This window comes from Aptenodytes forsteri, unplaced genomic scaffold, assembly GCF_000699145.1.
Source record: "Aptenodytes forsteri isolate BGI_AS27 unplaced genomic scaffold, ASM69914v1 Scaffold209, whole genome shotgun sequence".
Taxonomy (NCBI): Eukaryota; Metazoa; Chordata; class Aves; order Sphenisciformes; family Spheniscidae; genus Aptenodytes; species Aptenodytes forsteri.
The window spans coordinates 2356415-2376815 of NW_008795034.1; the positions used below are offsets into that span (position 1 = coordinate 2356415).

The 20401-nt window shown below is 41.7% G+C and overlaps 1 protein-coding gene across 1 annotated transcript in view; it reads right to left on the minus strand.

The window, feature by feature from the left end:
* LOC103896579 (autism susceptibility gene 2 protein-like) overlaps nucleotides 1-18548 on the minus strand; it is a 179543-nt gene extending 160995 nt beyond the window's left edge. The window contains exon 1 of the mRNA XM_009276447.1: nucleotides 18531-18548. Coding sequence (XP_009274722.1) covers nucleotides 18531-18548 — 18 coding nt within the window. The remainder of the gene's footprint in view (nucleotides 1-18530) is intronic.
* Nucleotides 18549-20401: the final 1853 nt, after the last annotated feature.

Consider the following 20401-nt stretch of genomic DNA (forward strand, 5'->3'; position numbering starts at 1 on the left):
CCACAAATGCACGAAGGCAAATTCTCAGGTGTCATATATTACGGTTATTTCACCAATTTCACCAATTCTCATCATCAATAGCTTCATAAAATAGCAACTACAGCAACTACAAATACGTGCTGACCTCCTGGATAACAAATGCAGAGCACCTCGCACACCGATTCCCGCACTCAGCCCTATTCGGCTACACTTCGTGAAACAAACTGGAACACTGAGTAACACTGCAATTCCCACAGAGTGACTTCAACACAGCAGAAAAGCACCAGAATTACAACTTGTTCAATGCAGTCTATTGAGACAATGAGATATTTTATCATAGAACAGATTTGTGCCTTAAGATAACTATCATTGTGCTGCTAATGATAAACATATATCTTTATTTTTTCAGATCAGTACCAAAAAAGCCAGTGCTTTATGAATAGCACATTATACCAGCACAGGACTTCTGTTAAAACACAGCGCTCGTATTTGTAGATAGAAGTGCTATTAAAAGGATTCAATTTTTAAAAAAAAAATAAAAATCTCCTAATGACTCAATAGCTTTTGTGGGATAAAAAAAAAAAATAAAAATCTCCTAATGACTCAATAGCTTTTGTGGGATATTTTTTTTTTTTTTTTTTTTCCAGCTAGGGATCTAAATGAAGCAGTGGCAGGCTTCCAGAAACTTATAAAATGTCTAATGGGGCTAGCACTGCCATCAAGAAATTACTAGCTCCCATTAGCTTTAAAGAGGGTGTAAGATGGGTCAAATTTTGCGGATCACTATGGGCATATCTGGGATAACCTCCTCCGTAAGAAACCCATGTTCTAGCCAATTGCATAAAGTTTCACGAATTGTCAAGATACACCTAAAGCAAAGTTTAGTTCATGTCAGAATTGGGATGAAAGATTCTGTGTATATACCTACAGTAAAGATGAGTGACATCTTTGGCTTCACAAAGCCTTCTACAAACTCTATGAAAACGTATCTTCCAAGACAGAAGGAACAACTTGCAGAAATCTCCAAAAATAAGGTGCCTCTTCCGCTCACGACCAAAGAGAGGAAAGGGAGCTCCATGTGTACATAGCTTGCAAGTCTGAAAATTGTGAAAGCGGGCCTTGAATCCAGTTTGGTGGGTGGGCTCACTATGAAATTTAGACATAAAGATTGGTGTTTAGACAACCATGTTCCTCCAGAACAGCCGTCTGCCTTTCACCAGCTGACATCGCTGCAGAGAAAATTACAGAGTGCTGTGGGTCAAAACCATGTATTACTGAATTGTATGGTAGAACCTCTCATTGCTTTCAACCAATATACGATTTGGCCTTAAAATACATAGGTATATAGAAATATATATTAAATTCTTCATCTGCAGACTGGACTGCAACAGGACACATTAAAATAATAAAAGCTTAGACACAGGTGGATAGTATGCATTAAAACTAGCTTGAATAGAGATCACCCGGGGTGTCGATCCTCATGTTTGAGGGTGCAAACTGCCCAGGATTGTTTCGGACACACCGTCAGTACGGCAGCACACAAGAGGCTGTGGAGGACACACATGGATTCTGCCCTCTTGGAAGCCGTTGGGTTTGGCGGAGACAGCGCTTGGCTGGGAACCATGGCCCTGCATAAATCACTTACCCACTTTCTGCCCTTTCTCCCTCATCCAATTTTTATCTTTCTGTTGTTTAGATAGGACAATAGCTGTACCATGCCACGTGCTAGTACATTAGCCAGCACAATCTTAATTACAGACTTCAGGCATCATCATGATTAGAGTAATAAGCTGTAATTACTCTAAGGTGACAGGACTGCACAGACCTTATCTACATAGATAAGGAGATGTAGTAATATTTCATGTCGAGACATATTTTTCAGCAGCTACCCATGGAGTCGATTCAAACTAAGTAGCAAACCCTGTGAACAACACATTCAGACTTTAATGGAGGTTTTTCTCCTCTCCTGCCAGCATACAAGCCCACACATTATTAAATAAATCCTACAAACATATTAGGCATGGTTTAAAACCATCTTATTCAGAGATATCTTTCATCAGTAAAGTGCCTTAAGTGTATCAGGAAGGTGACTTAAATGTATAAATATGTAATTACATGCAATTCAATACAGAAGTGCATTAATATTTATGAGTGTACCGTATAATCTAAAAAAATTTCCATTTGTTTTATTTCTATTGGGCACATTAATCAACCTGATACCACTGTACGTGCCATAGCGGAGAAGAGCCGCCCATGCTGAACAGACTCCTGCCGCGACGTCAGGGAGCAGGAGGGCTGCTGAAGCCTGATGGGGTGGCATTGCAATCATCTCAGCTCCAATTAATATTAACAATTTCAATCCAAGCCCTGCATTTGGTGAGGGGAGGAGAAGCAGCCTCCGTGGGTACATCAGATAATTTCTCAAGGTGGGAGGCTTGAAGGACACACTGCATTCTCATCAAGTGTTAAGCTTTCAGGGAGCTATGCCTGATTTATTTCAGGAGAGTCCATCTTCTTGCTATGTAAATGACAGCTCATTAATTATAGATCAGATCCTCAGTGGCAGCCGAGCAGTGCTTCACACTGCTTTGCGGGGTACACGCTTCACCCCCATGAATCTCACCCGAGAGCCAGTACATCGCTGCTGCCCTTTCCTCCTGCCCTTGCCCTCCAGCCACCTTCCCTCTGATGACGACTTAAAAACTACATGTAAACAACAGGAACTCTGTTCCACGCCTTATTAAAGGATTTTTCTATGGGAACACTTGATGAAAAGCAATGCTGTAAATGCACTGTGTAGCAAACGCACTGCAGGCACTTATCTGGATGAAAATTTCAGGTGCTGCTCAGGGATTTCAAGCCTTGATCTTTCCAAATCATCCTTGTGGATTATCGTTGTGATTCTGGTGTTCCAAGAACTTACTTTCTGAATTTGCACTGAACATGACCCCAGTAAAGTGCAACTTTTAAAAACTGATTATTAAAAACAAAAGCAGATTACAGTGCAGGGCTAGTAAAACCAAATAATAACTGCATCAGTCTACAACTATATTACAATTATTTGCTCCTCAGGTTCTTGCTAAAGTCCACAACAGCTTTCTATCAGAGCCCAACAATTTATCCCTCGCTCCAACAATAAAATTCATATAAAGAAATAAGACACTTAGACACTTTTAAAAAACCCAAAATTATTAAACAGTCATGAAATGTCAGTGTAATGCTCCACTTAAAACACAAATAGTTAGAAAAGCAAGCTTGAATCTACCAGTTTGCCCCTGTCCACTATTCAGACATCCAAGCATCCTTGTCAAGTAGAATTGTAAGAAAAGTACTTCTGGAGCCTTTCATCTATATTCAAGGTACAAGCAATTCACATTTGATCAGGAACACTAGTGCAGAAGGAAGAAGCCAATTAAGGGGGGGGGGGGGGAATACATTCTCACTAGCTACACAAGTTGATTTGAAATTCTTTCCAAGTTATGGACACAACTGTAAGACAGACTCAGCACCTCGGCCCTGGCTGTCAGCTGCAGAAGTGCTTCATTTGCCAGGGACGTCACGTGAGGAGAAGCAAGAAGCAGCCAAAGGGCTTCCTATGAAAAAACACACAAACACTGGCAAAACCACCACCTCCATATTCGCTGAGACAATTTGTTACAAAAATTTAGCTTGCAAGAAATTAAGATGCCTAGAGAGTACAGCTGAGAGAAATACTGCAGCTTCGTTAGCATCAGGCAGTGGGTATCGCTAGCTGGGAATCCAGTAGAGCACCACACACAAACAGCTGCACAAACTGAACCAAACCCCCCTCAGAATCAGGAAACGGTGCCAGTCTGAGGGTACCAAAATTGCCATCGCATCTTGACAGTCTTCATCGACTCATACTGGGTTTTCCGTTACATTTGGGAATAATTTTTATAGCTGATGGATGAAAATGCCCTAAGACTTCAATACCCCTCTCTCGCATTTCATAATTCGTTATTTTAGTTCTAGCAGTAACAAGAAGACGTAAAGGTCTGAAAACAATGCACTGACTAGTCCCTGCAATCTTTCAAAATCAGAAAATGAGACGTTTATAAGAGTCATTCATTTCCCTCCAGATAAGATAGCTAAACGCACTGTGTATTCTTCTGAATGCACAATTAGTTCCTCAAAAGCATTTATCCGGGGGAAAAAATTGCAAACACTCATAAAACAACACCAGGGAGAAAGGAAGGCAGGTGTAAAGTGCAGTGCAAAAGAGAAAAGGATTCTCAAAGTGTGGAAATTATGGTATTTTAGGACACAAGGGACTGGTGAAGAGAGCCATGATGTCAACCGTAGTGGGTACAGTAGCCCATCCACTAATCCCAGCAATTTCTTCAAGTCACAAGACCTCTGCAGAAAGGTTTAATCTTGCTTTGTTTTCATAAAATTACAATCCATTGTCTCCCGCATCTCTCTGGAATCTGAAAACAAAGTAGTTCAGTGTTGTGCAAAAAAGGTTGTGCAACAGACTGAAGATGAAATGCTGTACCAGGCTGCAGGACGCTATGTGGTGATTACAGATGAAGGCAAAACAATAGAAAAGCAAGTTGCTGTCTGCTTGAGATATGTTTTATAAAAGCGTTTCTGTAGCAAAGAGATTGCTTTGATTTTTCATCCCCAAATCATTTGTTAACAATATCATTGATAAACAGAAGGTTCCTTTTCAGGTGCTGCTGATTTAAATTACACACAAAAAACTACATTAAAGCAACATTGTTGAGGTTACGAAGTCAAGGACTTGGAACTTATGAAAGGCTAGGATTAAGGCTGCAACCACCACCTCAATTCAGCCCTCTTGTGCATATGTGTCATGATACAATCTTTAATTAGAAGATCACATGCTCTTATTTCCCTGTGCAGAATGGAAGGTATTCAGCTAATAAGCAGCCACTCGCGATTTTGTTTTCTCCTCTTTGTCCAGCATGTGGACCTGAAACTTGTTTACTTACACTCCATTCACACCCTCCTCCGAATGCGCAATTATTAATTTCCTCAAAGGCTTTTCTATACAGCTTCTCACTACAGCATCAGATGCTCAACAAACATCAATGACCTATTTTACAGCTGTTTAGCTAGATGAAGGTATTTCACTATTTCCATTTTGTAGGTGGCAACAACAGTCCTGACATGTTCAGGTCAAAAACATCTGCTAATTTTAAGCACCCATTAGGAAGCACCTAAGATTTGATTTTTCAGAGAACTTAGCTCTACAGAGCACTTCATCTAACGAAGCACAGCCTTCACTGATTTCAGCAGCTACTGGGAGTGCTGAGCACTCCTGCAAATCTGGCTTTAGTAAGCACCACATATTATAAGGACACAGATAATTGTTTCTAAAATATGTAGTGCGATGGCCTCCCTCAATGCCACATACTAAATAGGAGATGGAGGCAGAGGAAAACTGGATTCTAATTACATTCAACTCGTATCAGCAAGAGGAAACCCTCCTGCAATCCTCTCCCTCACCGTGCGCCTTCCAGCTTCGGTAACAGGTGGGAAAGGGTCTCAATAAGAGAAGACTCTCCCACTCCAGAGTAAGTCGAACCGGATTGAGTAAATGACTTCAGGATCTTCAAGAAATAAAGTAGGCCATTATATCATTAACAGCGGCATCACAACTCATAAAAACACAAGGGCCAAACTAAACAAACTTGGAGGAACTTAAATACATAGTTGTCCGCTACATACATCAGGCAAATGGAAACAAGGGATCCTGTACACATACTACTCCTCAACTCAGCCATTATATTATTAACAGCGGCATCACAATTCATAAAAACACAAGGGCCAAACTAAAAAAAAACCAAACTTGGAGGAACTTAAATACATAGTTGTCCGCTACATACATCAGGCAAATGGAAACAAGGGATCCTGTACACATACTACTCCTCAACTCAGCCATGGTTACACACTTTAAATTGTGTTCTACCTGGCATTATTGAAAGAATATATGGCTGTCAACTCTTTTCTACTTAGATTTTACACTGTTTATTGTTGTAATGGGATAGCAGTCACTCTTTAGCACAAGTACACTGTGACTGACTTCTTCTAACGCACTAGACCTAAGAAGTAATCTAAAAGAAGTATTTTACTCAGCAAAATAAATGTCCTTCCCTGTTTGTAAGTTCAACCAACAGACCATGCCTTTCTTCAGCATACTGTGTGTTTGGATGCAGACACTCTATTTCTCAACAATTTATGGCACTTGATACTTCAAATGAGATCTGCATTGTTCTTTTGTGATTATTCACACAGACTACATAATATTGTTTCTGTGCCTTACCTGAATAACTTTCTCATGTTTAATTACATGTACATGTGTGTCTAAGTCTCACGGCATTCAGTGGGATTTTAGCAAAATCCTTAAGCTTGTTCTTATCTGTTTTGACACTGCTGAATATGAGCATACACTCAAATTTTTACCTTGACATGATAAAAAGCATGTTTAAAAAGCAATTTTATTCAAGTATTTGAGTACAAAAGATTAAAACTTACTCCTACACACTAACTTTGACAACAGCAGAATGTAACTACTCAAGATTTCAAAGGCACCCAGTTCTACAAAACAGCTGGAGCAACTTCTCTGAAAAGCAAAACGGACAGTCTTATACAACATTTTTCATAGTATTCACTAAGCCTACAGATGCTACACAAAACAAACGTTTAGCTGAAATCTAAGACTACAATGCCAGCTGTTATGCCAAAGAGGCCCTATGAAATCGAAGCTGGCAAAAACTGATGTCATACCTGAAGATGAATATCAGAGCAACTGATTGCCATTCATTTATTTCATCTTTTTCAAACACGATGTGGTATTCTCAGCCTTATCCTCCCCTCTCCCTTCTCAGTTTTGTCACTCAAAATACTATACCATACCACGCTACAGTTGTGGAGAACACTCATCCAAATTACTGGAGTCCGTGCAATCAAGAGTTAGGAAAAACCTACTTTTGGAGCTAGTGTCCAAGAAAGTGCTGAGCAATGCCAGCTTAGATTACAGAGCCACTGAACTGCTTTCTTGAAGCTGCCCAGTTTTGTAGAAGGCAAAGTACACACAGCTGATTCTGCTCAGACTGACTTAGCCAGAAACCTGCGTACTCCTGCCAAAAGAAAGAGGTCCTGAAGCTCTTACTCCACCCAGCTTCTGCCAGTCTAGAAGTCCCATCGTGTTTTTTCTAGAGATTTTTCTAGGTCTTACACAAGTTGTTAGCAAAGTCCAAGGTTACCTCTTTCTTGCAGATTTGACTAAATCATCTTCATTACACCTGTGACTCTGCCTTTTTTGAGTATATGCTGTCTGAAATACCAGCAAGAACTGGCCTCTCCCAGCAGGGAATCTGCGTCCTCTGCTGGCATCATCTCAGCCACGTTCTCTCCAACTCCTCCACGTACAGTCTTTCAAACTTTTCAAATCATCTTCGATAAGTCCCTGTCTTTCAATCACCTACAACCTCTTTTACTTGGTAAAGCATCCAGGGCAGATCTCACAGCAAACAGGGCTGTGCCTGCCCACACTGGCTGCCCTTTTGGCCCATCACCGCTCCGTGAGCACGAGCTCTGGCAGAATTCAGGGCACGACTCTGAGTGCTCCTAACACAACAGGCGTGTTACCGGTAACAAAACACTCCGTCCCAGACATGCTTTACATAACTTACATCTCCGAGACTGCTCACACAGTATGCAGCCCTTGCAGCCAAGGGAAATCTATTCCCGCTGGCCCTGGGTTTATTTCACAGTGCTGGGCCTTAAATAAACGTACTTGATATATCCTGTGAGCAGCACGGCCACATTCTCATGAAGTGTTTATTTTCTTTGTTTGAGGAATGAAAAGAAATAGAAAAGGGGTGTGGGGAGAAAAATAGTCCCTAGGGATGCTCGCTTTAAATCTTCATGCCAACAAAGAGGGCTTCACTGCTCTTGTGCTGCTGAGTTACAATTATAGATTAGGCAGAGAGAGAGAAGTATTAAGCCACCTCCTAAAACAAAGGTGAATTTGTTTTGTTCCCTGTGCTACAACATACTATTTCCACGTTTACAGTCATGATCCCATATTTGTATACAGCACTGTTATTCTATATAGTCAAGCCATGCACAGCAACGCCTTGATCTGATGCAGAAATGCAGGTGACTGCGGGCACGGGGTGGGACCGTCTTATGTTTCACGCAGATGCCTGCACCTGAGTTCAAGGGTCAGCTTCGCGTCACAGCAGGGCCAAAATTTTTTCTCCTTGGAAAATGGGATTTTCATGGTGGAGTGAGTCCAGCTGAACAGTTATCAAGTACCACACTGAGTAATACGAAATTTTAAAATTTCAAACTTTCTCCCAAAAATAAAAATTTTGTATGTTTGTATCTGTAGTTATACAAGATCTGCATATACTGACCAAAATAGACATGCCGTCTTAGGACCAAATTACATTGTTTTCTTAGCTTTAAGTAGAGAATATGTCCCCTTTTAATCTTGTTTATGTCACGTCCAAAAGAATCAGTCCTTTATTTTTGCCCAATGTCCTGCCAGCTTTACCAGGAGACTTCTGCAATGAAATCATATTTCCCTCCAGCGGGGTCTTTGGCACGAAGCTGACTGTGGGCTTCTCCACTCTCCAGATACATATGCTGTTCACTGAATAATTCAAATGGCGCTTTCGTTGGCAGGCCACGGACCGAGGCCAAGGAGTTAGTGGGCCAATAAGTCTTACATTTAAAGGGTACCCCCCCTTATTGGTAGGGTTAGAATAAACGGATGTGGGCTCAGACGGCTCTCATCCCTGCTGTTCCTGCACTAGGGCTAAACAGATGACTTCAGCCTCCGGGCTCTCACACTGGCACCATTCATTAGCACAGCACTCAGCAGTCATAAAAAATGTATTATGGTTTGTAAATCAAATCAGAAGCACCTCTGTATTCCTTGTCTTGCGGAAAGATGGTACAGCACCATGGAAGTCCAATGTATTCTGAAGGTCTCACAATGCTCACTAAAATATCACGGCCACAGAAAGGAACTGAGTCGGGACACCACAGAAGAGGTTAGCTTTGCTGCCATGTTAGCCTCAAGACTAGACCAGAAAATCTGCTTCTCCAGGAGTCAAGACAAAGAAACCGCTTTGAGACAACATAGGTAAAAACAACTAGGAAACTGTGCTATACAGGGAGAGAACAGGGAGAGATGGAAACACCCACGTCATTTATTTCTGTATCACAAATGAAGCCTTACAAGCACACAGGGAAACCGGAGGCATCCCTCTGCACATGCAAGCAAGCAGGACCAACCAAGCTCTTTGGACAGACAATACAGAAATAAGCAAGGAAAAAGGACAGAATTAGAAGAACTACGCATGGATTATGCCAGATGGTAAATGCTCCAACCTGCAGATTTTTTAACCAAACCAAAAACCTACACATAATAATGTGTTATAATTATTGAGCTTTTTGAAATAAAAATCTATTTTGAAACAACTCTTTTCTATCTCATGGGTCAAGAAGTCTAACTACTTAACACACTAGCTTCTCTGTCTTCTAAGCTCTTACTGTCTCATACTCCTCTTGATCTTCTTTCTCCTTCCCTGGGAACCACTTAACTCTCCCACTGTTCTTGGCATGTGGCATACAACCTCACACAAAAGACTGATGAAGGCAGATTTTAAAATGAAAGAACAGTGATTAGAAAATAAGGGGGGAGAGAGAGAGAGAGAGAGAAAGAAAGAGAGCTCAGATAGGACCAGAGGACTGCATCACTTAAGGTGAGCTTGGTAATATTCTTTATTAGGAAAAGGATCAGAACCTTTGTGCAATTAGAGGGAAAAAAAGAAACAACGGTTCAACTTCCCATCTGCAAAAGAAACGTCCTTCTAGCATTCAGGCTGAAAAAAATAGTAAAGAACAAAAGTTTAAGAAATAGAGCAATACGTAACCTTTCCATTTGCTAGCTTATTCTTCCCCTAGGAAACAGATAGAGTGAAGATAAATTTGACGATCAAAAAACCAGAGGGATTACATTCTTGTACAGTGCTGATCATTGGCAAATCCCCCTCTCTGCAGTTCAGAAGCACAGCTTAGCATAACAGACAAGATTTATCATTGCCTTGTCCTTCGCACCACTTACAAAATAGATGTAAGTTGCTCCTGTCTCAAGAGTCCTCACTCATATACACAGATGAAATAAATACCGGACCTATTTTGTTGTTACTTTACAAAGGTATAAGCCACCGTACCAAATGCAGAGAATCAGACCCACTGGATAACTGCCACACATGCTGTCTGTCTTTATTTCTCCACTTCTGTTGATACATCGCATCCTTGCAACAAAGCATTTGTTTCAGCTTTAGGCCAGTGGATGCTCCAAACGTAGCATCACCCAAAAAACCATCAGGTATATTCAGCAGCTCCTAGGAGGGGAAACACAGTTCTTCCATTCCATCCTGTATTTAGAATACGGAGTCTCCAGTTGAACGGGCACAGAAGATAGCATGAATAAATAAAAAGGGAAAACCAGAGATGACTACTTTCTTCAGTTTTATTACAGGGCACAGACCCTGTAAAGCTACCTCATACACCACAGAAAAAGATGAAGAAAATCTCCTTTACAGTTGTGCCATGGCTGAAAATATGATGTCTTCTGCAAATATTCAACTTTTTAAAGCTACTTTGTGGATAGATCTTTTAAAACTGAAATGTCATCTAATATTCAGGGCTATTCAGTGGCTGGAAAAGCAATTTCTGTAATATTTCTTGTTTATTGCCACCTAGAAGCTACAGATTTAACTTGGTAGGGATGCACAGTCAGGGAATCCAGTTCCAAAACAGAACATCTCAAGTCAAGAGCTTTGCTAATGCCTCCAGCAAACTTGCGAGGAGTTACGAAAACTGTGAATCATACTGCTTGAGCAATACTTAAATTCAAACCACATTTTATTGTATACCCGGCTGTCTCAACTGAACTTGTAACCATTTCTTCTGTAGGAAGCATCCGAACTGCTGTCTCTCTGTAAAAACTTGCCTCGAGCAGAAAGCAGATAAAGCTCTGCAATGCATCTCTCAAGAGCTACGGAATATGTTGAAGAGAATTAGAACCATAAGCAGGAATCAGTCTGCACTTGGAAAGAAACCTTTCCTATTAAAGATTTGTTTTCTAAGCTGCTTGTTGGTGCCGGTATCCAAATCTCTCCTGTCTGATCTTATCACAACTTGTACCCTGCCAGGCACAGGATTAGAGCTAGCCAGACTGAGATGGTAAGTTATTAATGTGGGTACTTGGAGACTTATGTTGAAATTCCTGATCTTCCACTGACTCTCTCCATGACCTGCAGTAGTAAGCTAAGCCCCGATCCACAAAGCGGGTATTCAGGGGCCTAAAACGATTTCATTCCCATTGACTGGTTTTCCAAAGGAAATAAATGGCTCTGCAAATTTGGGCCTTTAGCCCTTCTGTGCAGCAGTGCTCATCTGTAAAATGGAAGTAAAACCACATCCTGTTTCATCTGCGCGGCCTAATGCTAAATACTTAAAGAGGTAAATGGATCAGGCACCACAGGAACAAAGGGGGCTGCAAACATGCTTGGAAAAAGCAAACAAGACACTGCAAAGGTGATGCGGGTTCATGGAGCGGTTGGCACATCTCCCTCCGGTCAGACCTAGATCAAGGCAGCCATCTTCTGGATAAGAAATATAACAGTGTCCAACTGCTACACACCATAAAACATCCCAGGGCTTGCGCTATTCATTCGTTTTGGAAACAGTAGCAAAGTCAGTCTCTCATCTTCCAAGCCTCTGCGGCCCTTCAACTTCATCAGGCCAACCAACCACAGCCAGCGTGTTCCTGGGGTATGCCCTGTGAGACTGCTGCAGCCCTCTTCCCTGCCTCTTGCACCTCCTCATCTCCATACCCAGGGGCTTCCTACAAGCCTCCTGCCAAGCAGGTACTTCTTGCATCTCCCTGTTCTCCTCCAACTGATGCGTGGAATAGGTAAGCCATGTCTTTTGTCTCTTCTCCATCGTCCATACTGGAAGAGGAAAGCATCTGCATCTCCTTTTCTCTGCCTTTCATTCAGGACAGTCTCACTGCTATGGCTCAGCTGCATGTATGTGTATTTAGTTCTTGTTTTCTCATGTTTTTCCCTCCCATGCCTATACACTCCCTGCATGTCCTATTCCCCTTCCTAACACAGAGGAGTCACAGCATTTCCCCTTCCCTATTCTTCATCCTAATTCCAGACAACTCTCGATCTCTGTCCCCCTCCAGGAGGATCGGTCTCCTCCTGTCTCCCTCACCACAAGCTCCCCGCATCCTCCTCCTCTGTCCCAAGCCAGTGCCTCTGCTTCACAAGGAGCGCTCTCCTGCTATCGTTCCCCCCACCGACGACTCTCTCCACACAAGTTGCAGCCTTTGAAATCAATAAAGACCCTTTGTTCTCCTGCAGGTTGAGAACTTCTGATGCCTGCATGGGAATGAAGAGTCGGGGGGGAAGGGAAGAAAGACTGCAGGCAGTTTCCTTTCTAAGCTCCCTATAGCCCTTGAACATCCCCTACCAGCTATTCTGGAAGAGCAGCACTGCTTTCACAAAAGACCAAACAGCAAAATTGCACAAGAGACGGTATCCTGCCAGCCTGTGCCAGTCCCCTCTTCCCTTGTACTTCCCGAGAGTCAGACCCACTGTGTTTGGAGGGACCATTCGCCTGCCCAACATCACGGAGGTGCACAAATGCTCCCAAGGCCACCAACGCACTCTCAGTCACAAGGAATTCAGGTGCTTCGTTTCAATGCAATTCAGCTGGTGTTAGGTCCCTGTGCAAGCAATGCTCTTACATACCCTTACGGATCCAGGCCAAATTGCCAAATGCACTTTGGCATTTGGAGTATGTGAGATGGCCCCTGTGAGGAGCAGTGGGAACAGGCCTTAGAAGATGGAATTTGAGAAGGTCATCCCTTTTTTTCAGTTCTATAACCTGGCCCCCATTCCCTAGCCTATTTTACATCTCATGTAACTAGGGCACTCCTTATAAAAGAAGTTCAGGACAGAAAATCCAAACCAATACTTCGAAAGGACACCCAAACTCTAGTTTTATTATGAGGCAAAAATGACCTCAAAAACCTGGACTAAACAAATGCCTGGAGTGAAAAAGATGGAATAAATTAAAGGATATAATTATGGCTGGGAAAAGAGGGAAGGAGGTCGCTCAATAGGATGAAAGACGGATTTGAGAAATAAGAAATGAAAGGAGGTGTCAGCTTGAATCAGCCAGGCTGAAAACTGCTGCTGATTTTGACTGACATACTGAGACTTTCCGATTGCAAACTCCTTCTCTAATAAGCTGCAAATTCACCTCTACACTTTTACTTTGATCTTAATGCAAATGTTTTACAATGGACAGATTTAATGATGTTCAGGTGCTTATTGGTTCTATCGGACTTGATACTGGAATCAATCTCCCCCTTTAGAAAGCTCGGGTTAATGGCAAAGTTTATTAAACTGCATGCAGTCATTCAGAAAAGATCAATAGAGACATGATTACAGAGCAACCAGAGGATTAAACATGAGATTTATCACAAAATTAAACTGAATTAAATGTTCTCTGATAGCACTTGAAATGCTGTCGATACTCTTAACTGATAATCTATGCTTTCTGTGTTTACTTAACAGGCAGCAGGGATGTCTGACTCAAGAAAACGACTATAATGTAAAAACATAAGCTGCAAAGATTTGCTGAGAGCATTAAACCTCACCTAGAAAACCATTATTTCTTCCTGTTAGAAGAGCAAAAGCATTTTGCTTCTTTGCCCATTTCCTATTTAAGGGCGAGGAAGGTACAGTCCTCTCTCATACCACATTTCTGCAACCTCCTTCTCAGGACTATTATAGGATGCATAGGGCTCTAAAAGATATTAGACAGGGTTTCAACAAAATATTTTATGGTTTCCTCCCATGGCAGTCTTTACCTCATTCAGAATTATTTTTTTCCTCCTTTCTTGATCTTGATGACTTTACTAAAAGTTATTCCACACCCTGAGAAATTTGCCAGCCTGCCCGCTTCTCCTTTCCCTCTAGATTAGCCCAGCTACCTCCCCAGGTTCAGACATTCAGACCTCTCCTTAATTAGGCCGGCATAGCACTGTGCAGGCTTCTCTGATGTTCTCTTCCAAAAAATTCAGTTCCAAGCATAAAGAACCAGAAGCACCAGCAACACAGTGCCACTGGCCTAAGAAACACAAAAGGAAGTCCAGAAAAAAAATTCAGGTAAATTTTACAGAGAGAAACAGAATCTAAATTCAGACACTATTCTTCTGGGACGAGATCCATCCCTGCAGGAGAGCTGGAATTTCCCAAACCCTGCTGCGTCCTGAGATCTGTTATCAGAATCACACACAGAGATTATTGCCATCTGCGCTATAATAATGTGGTTGGCCTGGTTTTGAGGACCAAAACCTCAACTCACAGCAGGAGAGAAGGGGGAGGGAGGGAAGGGAGGAGCGGGAGCTCGTGAGTACACAAAAGACCAGATGCAAAATAATAACCAATCACAACCTCAGCTTTGATAAATTTTGAACATCTTCATGTTTCTGTGGCTTTCCAAAATGGTCACAACATATAAACTCAGCTGAAGAGCTCCTATAAGAATTAATGTTTGTGTTCAACAAGCAAGCAGCTGAGGGACATCAGCTTCCAGGATGCTTTCTTCCTTCCTGTTTTTCAGGGAAAGGCTGTATCCCACCATCGCCTCCACCAGAAGCTTAATAAACCTTGATAAAACACCTCAAAGGAAACACGACCATCCAACAGCAAATAAACCACCCAAAACAAAAAACACCGAAAAATCCCTCATTGACTATCATGAATTGAATTTTTACTGACTTAGAGGGGCTTAGCTGCTTTCTAAACAGGCTCAGCTATCCCTAGTGTACTCTGCAAAATTCAATCCAGTAATCCAATCCCAGATGCATTACGTGAAATCTTATTTCTCCAAGCTCCAGAAAAGAACAAGCAAAAGGAAGTCTTTAGGAACACTAATTTGCCAATAAATACTGACTGAGCCAATTTTGCTTTTGCTGCTTTTTGGGTGGAAAATAGGAGAGGAAAAAAAAAAAAAAAGCTGCTGTCTGAGTACTGCATGCCCTCATTAAAACTTCACTTGTGGATAGAAAAGATACCATGGAATGTGTACCCTGAAATTAGCCCAGCATGTGCTGCCCCAATAAACAAATCCTCAGAAACTAGATTAGAGTCATTCCCAATAGGTTTCCACTGCAGAAATCACTACCAGTTCTGTCCAGAAAAGGAAAATCTCTGTAATATCTAATAAATGGACCAAAACAGCTAAATGAATAGCAGGGCAATGGCACAGCATGTTCTAGCAGCAACCAATGAAGCTATAGTCAATACACACAGTGGCTGTTAAATTTGACATCAATACCATCACACAATTAAGTCACTGAACGCCTGAGCAGAGTAGTAAAGCACTCAGTGTTATGTGAGCTCTGAGACCGCGTGTGTGAGTAAGGGAAGCAAAGATTCACCATGGTACTCCAGCATTAAGAGAAAGCTCGTGTTTATCGCTTTCTCTAGATGCTTTATGGGATGCTCCGCAGATGACACAGATGGCATTAGTGATACATGAGCGCTGACGATCACTCGGCTCCACGACTCTGACGCTAACCCAAAATGGCAGCGTTTTGTCAGGAGAGCAAGAACCAAGTTAGTAGCTGCACGTGACATTAAACATCCAGCTCTGACAACATCCTTCTGTCTTGATGCTCTGCTGCAGGACCCCAATTTATCTCCGTTCGAGCAGGCTGCTGGCCTGGCTTACAGGCTCTCCCTGCTGCTGCCTGGCTGCGGCCCCACGAGCCAGGCTGCCTGGCAGCAGGGAGACACACACTGCCCTTAAAAATAAGGATTTTGATTTCTTGATGCTTACATATGGAAAAAAAGGGAAGCAAAGCCCACATGAATGCAGCTGCATATCTCAATGTACCACCTAAAAGGTAGGCTGAAGCAAAGCAGGTAACAGGCAGACACAGCGTCAAACTTAAAGATGTGATTTACCAGGCAGTTGTTTCCCTGCAACTGCTGTTCTCCCAGAAACAAAGGCCATTACTACAGTTCTTGCTTATGTGAACAAGCAGCACATTGGTGCTGATACCAAAGCACACCAGCAGCTGAGAGGCAGCTTGTGTCTGCATGATGGGCCAGAGCGGTTCATGTTTCTACCCTGGGCAGAAGCAGCCTGCTACGGACAGCACTGAACTACAGCTGGGCAAGGTGCATGAAAGCAAGTCGTTTCCAATGGGAGGCTTACCCCTGCCAAATGTGCACCTCCTGTCCTGTCGTCCTGTCCCATAGTTAAGAGATGCTGGAGCTGCCTTCTTCCACCTCCTCTGGTCATTAGACATGGAGATCCAGGGCAATCGGCAGATGACAGCTTGGGACATGGGGCTGGAGGGGTTTTCTGTGGCACCAAAAAAATCACTTCCCTCAAAAAGCTGTTGCTGTGAGCTCTGTATTTTATTAATTTAATGGTCAGGATAATAAATTTGTCAGTAATGGCAAAGAAATTCCCTAGAAACTGGAGTGCTCAAGTGTCATTGAAACTACATCTATTTAGCAAATAGATGAATGCCTTTCACTGAAGACTGTCTTGTTTAATGATTAAGCATCTGTCACTCTCTCACATAATGGCTGCTCCTACTTCAGTAGCACAGGTAGCTTCATGGCTTTTTTATATGGCTGTAAAGATAATCTTGATGTGAAAGGAGATCAGCAACTGAAAACCCAATTAATGAACTGACATATAAGTAGTGGGTCATTCCTACAAGTCTTCTACTCCTGTTGACTTGTCCAAGCTTAAGTTTTATAATCAGATTCATTTAAGTTTTACAAACAAAAGAGAATAGATTTTGCTTTCCGACTTACTTAAGTTTGAGTTGAATGGACTCATACCTTCATCATTGGGTGTGAGCTTCTTTTTGAGGGCTTTTTCTTTGATTTTTGGGGTATGTTTAAGTTCTTACAAGGACTGAGATGCTGAATCTATGTTAGTAGCTCAATTTCTTAAAAATTCAGGGTGCTAAGCCAGTCTGCTGTTCTGCTTCTGTTACTTTTAGCCTTCTAACTGAGCAGTACTTTTCACATGTGTACCCTGCTCAGCAGTCACTGAAACTGGACGAAGTTCTCCGAGGAATTTCCATAGACTCTGTTTCCTAACATGCTCCAAAAGATTAAGAACAGAGAATACACTGGTTAGTACGCAACTCTCTGCTCTCCTATTTTCATAGCTAAAAATACACGGAAAGTCCCAGTGACCATGTGGCTGAATGACAGAGATTAGAGAGCTTGTTGTCCTAGCGTAGAAGATATCAAACATAAAGCTTGGTTCCTTGGAGAGGAAAAAAAAAATGGCTATGAAGAGTCTTTCAAAACAAAAAGGAAACAGAAGACTCTGCTCATACAGAACAAGGCTGCGCCTCAAACAAATGGTTTGAAAGCCTTTCCCCACACCACAAGATAAAGAAAGAAAAAGAAGGGAAATGGTCAGTGGGACAGACATTCAACCTGGAGACATACAAATGCAGTTATCTGAATTTGTACCAGCTGAGAGTCTGCTCTAATTAGACGAAATATTTCTGCACAGAACAAAATGAAGCATGAGATGCTCAACCTAAGGCCAAGCAAGTGTCAACAGAATATTAGCTGCTGAGGCTAACAATTACAGGGACTACTAAATATCAGGTGGCAGAGCACAAATGGATCACCTAAGGGACAAGCAGCAATAACTTCTTCTTAGCGAAATGACTGCAATAAGTCCATACACAGCTTACAGCTTATTAGAAAAAGCTTACAGCTGTAGGAGACAAGATTATCAGAAATTCTTCCACTGTGAATCCTAAATGTTAAGACCGGTATGTTTGAAAGTCTGGTCTGCTGAAAACCATCATAAAATCGGAAAGTTTCCGAGCAAGGCAGAGTAGTGGTGGAGGAAGACATGGGGGAGGGGAGGCCCTTCTCAGCACGTTCCCAGCTGAGCACAAGCACACACAGTACCATTTGGGAGGCAACTTTATGTGCTCTTAGTAGTAGATTAATGAATGTAATTACCTAACATTGTGGCTGTGAATGCCGCAAAACTGTAATTTATAGCATGCTGTAAAGTTCTAATGTGTTTTTATGTCCATAAGCTGCTTAACCATAATCTAATGCATTTGTACACGAACACCCTCCTAAGTGGTTCTCAGCTAAGCAGTGAGCACAAGTTCCCCTTTGCCTGTATGCTTCTGCTTTATGTCTTGATAAACCCACCTTTCATGTTGGGCATCTGAGGAGAAGCAGCTGCTAATGATATGAATAATTTTAAGTCCGGTGGCAAGAACTTCTTTCCTTACTTGATGAAGTAAGTTCCTGGCTGGCCAAAGCTGCAGCACCGATAAAAAAAAAGCACCAGTCTCTTACAGGGTGGAAACAGAGCAGTGGACATGTCCCTGGTGAATGAAGGGATGAAACACAGGACCCTTGGCCAGGTGGAGAGCCAGGACTTACCCCCACTTGCTCCCACATCGTGGGCTCTTGGGCCCCTCAGCCAAGGTGAGTACGTGCTGGGTACCTCCTCTACAGCCAAGGCACCAGGCGATAATAAAATCAATCTGCAGCATCATGCCATTTCCAGAGAGTACTTACAGTGAACTATCTCAAAACACTTCACCTTCCTCTAGCTTTCAGCTGTTACGCTCTTCTGCTCGCTGCTGGCAAGACGCTATGGTCACTTGATACCTTCTCTGTTAGAGAGGAGAGATGTGGTCGGGACTCCTGAAGTACATGCTTATTGTTGCCACTAACTCATTTAGGCAAACCATTTAACTTCTTTATGCCCTTGCTTAACCATCTGTAAAATGGGACTAATAATAAACCTCAGAGGGATTTAGTAAGGCTTAATTAAATGGTTTGTAAAGTGCTATAAGATCCTCAGGAGAAATGTGCTGTGCAAGTGCAAATTATTATTATTGTTACAGTGCTTTCTACTTCCAACACAGTTAAATATTAATGATCCAGTCCTCCTAATGCCCAGTGATACAACTTTCCTGAATAGTAATTTTCTCTGCTAAAAAGACACAGGAACTAGTGGCAGGACATAAAAAAAAATTTCTTTCTTGCTCGTTCATAAGTAGTCTGAAACAGCAGACAAGAGTAAATATTTTAGTATGTATTAAACTAAGGATGTGGATCCCAAATGCATGCATTCTACGTGCAGTCAGTTCAGAGCTGAAACATAATGCCAATTACGATCACCAAATCACACGATGTTCATATATTACACAGTACCAGAAACCCATTCGGGAAAAGTCAGTATCATAGCTAATATGTAATGAATGCTTTTCCTAGTTAAAAACATACCACTTTGCAGAGATCATGGCATGAGTGACATGATTAACATTCAGGTAAAACCTTCATCTTGTCAGAAGGAACATCAACATCCTGTTAGTAAGACTGCTGTGGCTTTGGGGGGCTAGGGGGAAGTACATCTTGGATTTTAAATGAGATATGTCTATTGTGATCCCGCAAAAACTATCTGCAAATTGCCTACAGGCAAAAAACAAACAGCTACAATTCCTCCTCTTTGGTCAGCCTATTCCAGGCCAACCTAAAAAGAAGAAAAATGAGAAAACTGGACTTATGACTTCAGGTCACAGGACTTGAGTGAATGTGACGTAGTTTGCAACGGATTGCTGCTTGCTTACCCTCTCAACCCATTGAGTTGCATGTCATAAACTGCAGCCACAGGTACAGAAAGTTCTTTCCCAAACAATGAACTCTTACCTCTCTTGAACGTGTTAGAATCTGTTAAAACAGAAACCCAAATCACCGCTGACAAATATTTTCTTAATATTTCTCAGTATTTAGTTAAATTATATAATCAGATGTTAAAAGCCAAATCAAACATTATGAAAAAAAAAAAACAATGCCAAACTTGAAGGTATTAAGGTTACCCATGCAACCTTAGTTGGTCTCCGCTTTCGAACTGCAGTATGGTGCAATTTTTAATTATATGGTGAACTATGTTTTTTCTATTTGATCTTCAATAATAATACATAGTATATAACTAAGATATGCAAACTATTGGTAATGAAGGGCAAACATGTTTTTCCCATCCTTATGCACTACAAAGTGAGCCTATCTAAAGAAAAAACTAACTGATTAAAAAGCACATCTAATTTACTTATTATATTACAGGACCCAAACGTGATAAAAAAAGCAAAGGAAAAAAAAGCCAAAGGAAAAAAAAACACAAACAAAAAAATTGACAAAACATCATCATCGTCCCCAAATGAAAAAATCCGCTTTGCACTGAAGCACAAATACTAGAACAGTAAGAATACACCAGGTAGAAATGTAGCAAATAGAAATGCATGAAG